The sequence below is a fragment of the Cucumis sativus genome, chromosome 3 (assembly GCF_000004075.3).
Source record: "Cucumis sativus cultivar 9930 chromosome 3, Cucumber_9930_V3, whole genome shotgun sequence".
Classification (NCBI taxonomy): domain Eukaryota; kingdom Viridiplantae; phylum Streptophyta; class Magnoliopsida; order Cucurbitales; family Cucurbitaceae; genus Cucumis; species Cucumis sativus.
The window spans coordinates 2,337,391-2,346,658 of NC_026657.2; the positions used below are offsets into that span (position 1 = coordinate 2,337,391).

Genomic DNA, 9,268 nt, shown 5'->3' on the forward strand with positions numbered 1-9,268 from the left:
TGAGATCGAAAGAAGAAGAAAATGGAAGTTCATCACATGTTCACATTGAAAAATGTGCTTTCTCTGGCCATTGCCAACCCTAAACTCATCTCTCTCTGTCTCACAAACTGTACTTTTTCTTCACCATTCCTCTCTTCTCAGCCAACAGAATTGCAAGACTTGTAAGATTTTTTTCCGAACAACTCACCCGTAAATAGCATACCATTAGGTGCACTCAATCATCTCAACTAAGTTGACACAATCAAGCACCCACCTACATGAAAGAAAATTGATCGCCACAATAAATGGAGTTCATATAAAAGATTAGCTGGACTAAAGGAAAGCCTTGCAAATTAAACGATGGGGGATAAAACAAGTGTAGATCTAGATATAGGTCTCCATTGAGCAACAAAACATAACGTTTTTTTAGTGATAACTCACTCTTATAAATGATTAATGACTCGTCCTTCATAAAACATATGAAACCTAACAATCTGTTTGTGTAAAAGTACGCGACCGCTTTTTATACAATGTCACATATATGGAATGATCATGTCTATTGTAGTTCTAATGTGGTGACTATGTCTAACTCAAGCTTCATTTTTTTCTTTCTAAGTACTCCAACTACAATATTCATGAGGAAAGCGTAGCAAAGTGTGAGAGATGACAATTGCAATAGACATGACATCACATTATGGGTATGATCATAGATATGATAATCCGTAACACGATACTGTAAAGAAAGCAATAATGTGCTTTTGTATAAACAGAAGATTAGATTTGATTGTGCTAAAGGGCGAGCCATTAAACATTATATGGATGAGAATGAGTCACCTGTATATACAAATAAAAAAAACTCTTAAAATATTTATTTAAATCAACAAATATTTTAAAAAATAGCAAATTTCTCAAACGGTTTACAAAATGTAACAAAATCTATTCACAAATTCTCTATAACTCATTTAAATTTTTTTGCTATATTTTATGGATAGTTTCGTTAATTCTTTTTTCTACCCATAACAATTTTCCTAAATCAATTAAATTGTTTTAACTTTTAAACTAAGTTTTTTTAAAAAAAATTAAATGGTAAAGAACCAAAATGCAATAAAAACTATTAGTTAATTAAGTATATTTGTAGCTAGTTAATGATGATTATGATTAATATAATATGAATTTATTTATTAATAATTTTAATTAGATTATCATTGTTAATTAGAATTTATTATTATTTTATTGATTAATACATCATAATTATATACATTAATATAATTTATTCTATCCAATTACTTACTTTACAAACACTAGTAATTAATAATTTAATTGATACTATTATTGGATGGTTTAAATAATTAATTTTTTTAGAAAATTGAATTATTGTTTATCAATTAATATATTAAAAATTTAGAGAATTTTTACGATTAACTTTGCAAATAAAATAGTAAAAGAATTTATTTCCACACACATTTATGCATAACTAAACATAGGCATCTTTAATTTTTCGCAATCTTATTCCTATCCTAATTTCCTCCGTCCAAACAGTCTCTTTAGATATTCGAACAAATATTTGTTGAGTAGTTAGAAAATAATTAGTTAAAGAAATCGATTGAAAATAAATAAATTTTAAAAAACTAAAATAGTTATATATCCAACAAATTAAATAAGTATTTAATTTTAGAATAAAAGGATCAAAATATCACTTTGTTTCTATTATTTAAAAATTGTTCAAACTTGATCATTGTATTTCGTTTAAACACTTAATTCTAACGTGTTGTACTTTTAAAAATTCTTAAAAAATTTCTAACAAAGTTAATTTCTATGAAAATTGATTATCTAAAAATAATAACTTTTATACATGATGGAAATACAATGTGTGAATATGATTGAAAATTTTATAGTAAAATTGTTAATTGTCAGCAAATTTAAAATAAAATGATAAACAAGGTAGGTGAACTAATTAAGTTCAAAGTATATTAACTAAAACCATATTTTTAATCTAAACAAAGAATGATTTTGAGACTTACTCTCTATCGTATGCTGAATTTAATTGGTTTTCTTTACATACTTTTGAAAAGCTTACATATATATATATATTAAGATGTGAGTTGGTCAACTATTATTACTAGAAATGATCAATGGAAAAGTTATCGTAAATGACAAAACATAACAAAATTTTATAAATAGACCGTTTGTAAATATTTTAGTTCATTATTCTATAATAACTATTTTTTAATGTATATTAACCAAAGAATTGCTTTAGAAAATATGTTTTAAATTTAAACTAAATTAAATTTTGTTTTGGGTTTTAGATTCCTAATCCCATTCCCACTTCTTTTAAATCACTAACGAAGACGGTAATAATTATGTTTGATGGGTATCTTCCTCGTTTGATTTTACATAAATAAAAAAAATTATAAATATAGCAAATTTACTAAATATATATAAATATAGTATTTTACTTTTATAGGATGACGGATAGAAAATAAAATTTTACTAATTTTATATTTATTTAAGTAGTTATGTTATTTAAAACAATTTTTAATAAAAAATGTTAAAATAAAAAAAGTAGAGTATACACAATGCATGACTTATCTTTAACATGCATAATAGTACCAATTTTCTTTTTTGAAACAACAAAATCTTTTTTTAATGTGACATGACTTATCTATAACAAATATAAAAAGGGTAAAAAGGTTAAATTATCATAATATAGTACATTTTATGAATTTTATTTTAAAAAATTATAAATTTGAAATGATAATCATATCTTACCTACCAACCTATATTTCGCATGTTAATTTATTAATTTTAAATTAAACTATTATCTTTTATTATATAATCTTTTAGAATATTTTTAAAAATAGTAAAATAAATTAAAATATTTACAAATAATAGAAAAATTTTAAATTCTATCCGGGATAGAAATTGATATACTTTTATCTTAATGCTATTAATATTTATTATTGATCGAATCTTGAAAGTTTTGTTATATGTTGTAAATATTTTATCAAATTTGCTATTTTTGATAATTTTTTTTCCGATAGTAAAAAATTACTAATTAAATTATATATTATATTGATTAAATGTTAAAATACAACCCAATAAAATTCATTTGCTTTTGTTTTAACCCATGTGCTCCCACTTTTTATTTATATTTTCAATCGAACATTTTTAGTTTTTAACATTTGAGCTTAATTTCTATAATATAGTCATCAAGTTTCCAAAAAGAACCTATTAAAACTAAAATTTGAAAAAGTAATTAAATCTCAAAAGTTTTGAAAACTATTATCTAAAAGATCATCTAAGAGTATTGACTATTAGTGACTACAATTTTTTTTTCTTTCTACAAACAATGTCAAAACTTATTCCTCTAATTTATATTATCTAAAATATATTTTATTTTCTACTTCTATTAAAGAAAAATGGTGGATTGAAGATACCAAGGGTCCTGGTTGGTGTGGTTTGAAAAAAAATCCAAACCAACAACAATTAAATTTTTTTAAAAAGTTTATACTACTGATCGATTGACTCACCAACAATTTGTTTGTGTATTATTTCATGATTAGAGTCGGTTTGAAACAGTTATTAAATTGGTCATAGTCGGTTAAATGACAATTTGATTGAAAAACCAACTCCAACCGACCGATGTGCACTCCTAAACTATACCGACAACGATTAGAAATTGTAACCCTAGTCTAAAGAATACATATGAAACATGACAAATTGGGTGTTGTTACCTAACACGTGGTTGCTTGTGTGTAAAACAGTCAATAATTGATAAAATCGTCCTGAATTGTACTACTATGTGAGAGTGTATATATACAATATATATATATAATGTATGAATTTAGAATAGAAATATATAGTGTGAAATTAGGGAATGTGTAGAATGAACAAGTGGAGGGGAAAGACAATGCATAGAAAGATGTGAGAATCCTGTACAATTTTTCTGAAATCAAAATGGTTCACGGATTCTTCTGACCTCAACTCACGGACATGTCTTTGGAATTCTCAAATCACTACCAAAGTTCCAAAAATCTTCATCTTTTTCTCTTTTAATTTTCCCTCATTTACAAAAGTAAGAAAAAGAAAAAACAAAGCTTTGAGTAGTTTTAAAATATTCATTCAATTCTCCTCCACATTTTCAAAGTAGAGTTCATCCAGATGAGACTATTGAGGTCTTAATTTATTCAAGATATTGATAAAATGTTCATAACGATGGACGTTTAATTTGTGAAAAGAATTGCCTTTTTCCTTTAAATATGTTCTGAAAGTTTTGAAATTTTAATTCACGTTGTGTGTTAGATGAATGCATGGAAATGAGAAAACATTGATGAAAGTATGAAGATGTGGATTGGAATTTGGAAATGTAAAATTACATGGATTGAGTTTAGCAAAAAGTTATGAAATATTAAATAGTATTTAAACAAAAAAGGAAAAAGAAAACCTAGATTGTGCTTTTGAGAACTGGGTGGAGATTTGGCTCAAAAAGATATTCATCTTCTTTTACGTGTCTTTGGAAATCAAAAAGTTTGGATACTGATGAAAATATGAAGTTATCGATTTTATAAAAATGTCGACGGATTAGTGTACGTTATTTTAAATGAATTATATTCATCAAGAAATTCTTTATAAAATTATATGTAAATTTGAGCATAGTTTCTTTCAAATTAGTAATAATGATATTTTTAAAAAAAAAAAAAAAACTAAAGGGATAGATCGGTATACGAACCTCTTTAACTAAGTTGACACTTAACCAATAATTTATATATAAAGAAAAATAATTTAAATGACAAAACTTCTTAAAATCATTTAAGATATTTAAAAGTATAGCCAAATATCACGATAATATATTTGTAACAGACTATGATATGATACAAATAGTAATCTGTCTTAATTTATCACTATTATCGTAAGTTAATTAACGGTAATATTTGCTATATTTTGTAACTATTATGTTTTATTTTTTAAAAATTTGAAAATAAACTTTTAACCTATTATTTGGGTGGTTTTATTAAAGAGCGCTTGCAAAAATATTTATGATACATTTTCTAAATTGTAAAAATATCAAATTTAAAAGGTGTTATGAGCTGTTTTTTTCTAAATGTTTTTGTTGTCGGATGTAATTTTTCATTTATTAATACTACTATGAAATGTTTTAAATTATTGTAGTTGATAAATGTTAACAATAACAAAAGATATAGAATAAATAAAATTATAGCAAACAACCTAAACTTATTTAATAATGTATGGAGTGTTTATATATCAAATTAAAATTTTTAATGAGCTTTTATTTCTACAATTTTTAAGGTGCAATAGAACAAATTTTCAATTGGTTACACAACTTACTACTATTCTCATCCTTACACATGCTTAGTAGAGTTCGCATTAGTGAAATATATGAGTAACTTATTTTTATGGTTTTAAAATTTATCTCTTGATATTTTTCGTATCATTATTAGGACATATCAAGTGATATTTTGTAGACACATTTTGTTAACTTTCTACAAATCTAAAAAAGTATTGAAACTTGTAACACACATGGAATGTTATGATAGGAATGTGATAATTTTTCTTTGGGAAACAAACAATTTGAGAGATTTTTGCTAATGTCATTTTTTTGGTTTGATTGCGATGTTTGTTTGAGTAACATTCATTTTTGGTAATTATCTTCCTAATATTTCTCATATTTGGTTCTTAGGAAATGTTCTAAAAGATATATCCAATTCCAAATATTAAAAACAAACAGAAACTAGTTTCTTGTTCTCATCTAATAAACAAAGACATTACTTTATCATTTTTCTCGTACAACTACAATTCATTATAACTAAAAACAATTATTATAACATAAAATATATAAATATATTATTTGACGATTAACTTTTAATGTTAAAAATATGGTAAAAAATGACGAAAATGGATAAAATATTTCAGTTTAATTTTATTTTTTAGTTTTTTTTTTTGCCACGAACCATAAATATTGTAATATTTTTAATAGGAGAGAAAGAAGAAACATTTCACCTGAACCTATTTAGATTTCATGGTTCAAGAAGCTTAAAAATATTAAGTTTATTAGAGCCAAACTTTGGCAACGTTGTTTTCTGTCTAATTAGTAAGTTAAAATTTTTGAGTTAATCACTGACGTAATTTTGACCCAATAAAAATTAAAATAAATAGACAAGAAGTAAGAAACATTATTTACGAAACATAATTTTATTTTCATTTTTAAAAAACATCGATGAAACGACAAACAAAAATATACAGAGCAACACTTTAACAACTCTTATAGTCTTTAGAAGCCATTCACGGGCTTCTCTTTGTTACACTCTCGGCTATATATACATATATATAATCCCAACACATCCTCACCTCTAATTCATCTCTAGTAATTTTTTTTTTGAAGAACCCTAATGATGGGTTCCAAAGCTTCAGCCATGTTTTTCATTCTCTCAATCTTCATGGCCTTATCTTTGCCCCCAATTTATGCTTGCACTCCTTGTACTCAGCCCCACCCTCCTCAGCCCCCTTATCACCGCCCTTCCCACCCTAAAATTCCCCATCCAAAACCCCACCCTCCTCACCACGGCGGTGGAGGAGGCGGAGGCGGTGGTGGCGGTGGCAGTCGTGGAGGAGGTGGTGGCGGAGGTGGTGGCAGCCGTGGAGGTGGTGGTGGAGGTGGCGGAGGTGGCGGTGGACATCATCCCCACCCACCAATTGTAATTCCCCCACCAGTTATCTCCCCACCAGTGATAACCCCACCAGTGATAACCCCTCCAGTGATAACCCCTTCACCACCATCTACAACCTACCCTCCTTACACTAGCCCTCCTCCTAGTGGGGGTGGTGGAGGTGGAGGTGGAGGTGGCGGCGGTGGCGGTGGAGGTGGTGGTGGACCAGGCTCAGGGCAATACCCTCCACCAGCGCCGCCGGTTCAACCGACGTGCCCAATAGATGCATTGAAATTAGGTTTATGTGTGGATGTTCTTGGAGGGTTGGTGCATATTGGTCTAGGGAATCCAGTTGAGAATGCATGTTGTCCAGTGCTTGGAGGGCTATTGGAACTTGAAGCAGCAGTATGTTTGTGTACAACTTTGAGGATTAAGCTTTTGAATCTCAATATATTCATTCCTTTGGCACTACAAGCTCTTATTACCTGTGGCAAGAATCCTCCTCCTGGCTTTGTTTGTCCTCCACTTTAGGGATATATCCATCATCATTTTTACTTCTTGTTTCTAGGTCTTAATTGTCTTTTTGATGGGGTTTTATGTTAACATCTCTGGGGTCTTTTTGTAGTATTCATCATTTGGTTTTATCTTTGTTGTCTTGGATATGCTTTTTTTTTTTTTTTCTTGCTAAGAAAACTCACTTTAGTTATTTTTATTTTTAGGTATATCTCTAATATTATCTATCATTTACTAATGATGTAATGATTTAGAATATTTTCTGATTCTCACTCTCTTGAAGTTGCAACTTTTTTTAGTTTAACACATGAATCTTCTCTCTCTCTCCCCTATGTTTTTCTGGCTAACAAGCATGTAACACTAGAGAAATTTATTTTTTTTTCACTTTCAACTTTACTTCATTTGATCTTCTTTTATATAATAACTAATAAGCAAGTATTTGATATATCTGTTAAAAAAAGGTATTTGATATATCTGTTAAAAAAAGGTATTTGATATATAAAAGACAAAAAAGGAGAGCAAAATTGTTATCTTAGAATTTCTATTGTGTTTCTATCCTAATAAAGGAGTATATTAACATAAAAATTTCGTCGCCTGAGAGATTCGAACTCTCGCGGGGAAACCCCATGTACTTAGCAGGCACACGCCTTAACCACTCGGCCAAAGCGACGTGTTATATGTGTACAAAAAGCACAATAAAAATATACAATCTCATGTACAAAATTATTGTGGGGTTTGAAGCATTGATTTCCCAAAAACTAATTAGTTCCTTTTAACTAAAGTCATTAATAATATCATAAGAATAGTTCAATCAAAATTGGAGTTTGTACTCACTTTTTTTTATCTTTTATATTCAAATCTATTCCTATTTTAACAATTAAAGTTCTCATATAAATCATTTGGATAAGTATGTTGGAGAGGTTTAGCTATATATATATATATGGACATTTATTTTCTCTAACAATATTATTGGCTAAAATAACACATAATATGTTCGTGACAAATAAACTTAAACCTAAAAATATATATTAAAAAATGGTATATATATATATATATATGAGTATAAAAGGAAGAGAAAGAGAATGTTACATAAACCAAAATTTCAAGTTCTGCAATAAAATACAAAGTCCAGACTTATACTTTGGTAAAGGCTTATCTTCTGCCATTTTCTAGTTTTGTACCCTAAAGTGTGATATCAAATCATGGAATAGTAATTAGAGTTTTTCTCTTTCATTTAATAAAATTAGAATTCTAAGTTTAGTTGAAGCTGTGTCTATTCCAATTAATATATATTTTTTATGTACTTTCAACTTACAACTTTTTGAACTTACAACAACATTTATCCAGTTAAATCTTAAAACGTATCTAATTTAGTCTTTATATTTTTTCTACAAGAAAAATGGTCTACGATGACATCTATTTTTGTAGTAAATAAAATCCGTGATAGTTATTTGTAGTCATATAATCGCATGTCGTAGAAAGACCATTGATGACAGTTTTAAAAAACGGTCACAATAAATGTTTTCATGACGAAAAGTAAATGTCATTATTTAATATTTTATGATAACAAATAACTGTAATCTTTTCTATATTGACGACAGTTATAAAATATCATGAATCTATATAATATGATATTTTTTCTCTATCAAGAATATGTTAGTCGTAACCGTTTTTATAAATTCTTATATTTTTAAAATTTATTGCTTTATTTTAAATTTTGTGGCAGGAGTAGATGATTTATTTTCCAACAATTAATATAGAAAAACATCATAATTTCAAATTGGTGCACACCAATTAGCAATGAATTAAAGTGATGATGTTATCTTAAAGGTTAGATTGGCCGTCCTTCGCTTGGTATTTGAATGAATCATTCAAGCCAAATAGCCCATAGAATAGTCCCATGACATTACCTTTTACTACAGGTACATTAGTATGAACAACGATTACATTTGAATAGGAAGGACTTTGAGGATAATGAAACATATAATTAAGAAAATCTTTACAAAATTAAAAGTTGTTAACTACAATAACTTTAAAGTTGATCAATGTATTTAACTTAGAACAACTATATGTTTAATAATGATATCGATCTTAAGAATTTTATCCTAGAA

The 9,268-nt window shown here is 27.4% G+C and overlaps 1 protein-coding gene and 1 non-coding gene across 2 annotated transcripts; one reads left to right on the forward strand and one right to left on the reverse strand.

Annotated features, from left to right (window-relative positions):
* The first annotated feature begins 6,318 nt into the window (after nucleotides 1–6,318).
* LOC101220939 (36.4 kDa proline-rich protein) lies at nucleotides 6,319–7,461 on the forward strand. Its single transcript, XM_004150989.3, has one exon. The coding sequence runs from the start codon at nucleotides 6,387–6,389 to the stop codon at nucleotides 7,173–7,175; it is 789 nt and encodes a 262-aa protein (XP_004151037.2). The 5' UTR covers nucleotides 6,319–6,386; the 3' UTR covers nucleotides 7,176–7,461.
* A 284-nt stretch (nucleotides 7,462–7,745) lies between these two features.
* Nucleotides 7,746–7,827, reverse strand: TRNAS-GCU. The gene has a single exon. It is a non-coding gene; the product is annotated as a tRNA-Ser (tRNA).
* Nucleotides 7,828–9,268: the final 1,441 nt, after the last annotated feature.

Coding starts and splice junctions, on each gene's coding strand:
- LOC101220939 (XM_004150989.3), top strand. CDS start 6,387: ATGATGGGTTCCAAAGCTTCAGCCATGTTTTTCATTCTCTCAATCTTC.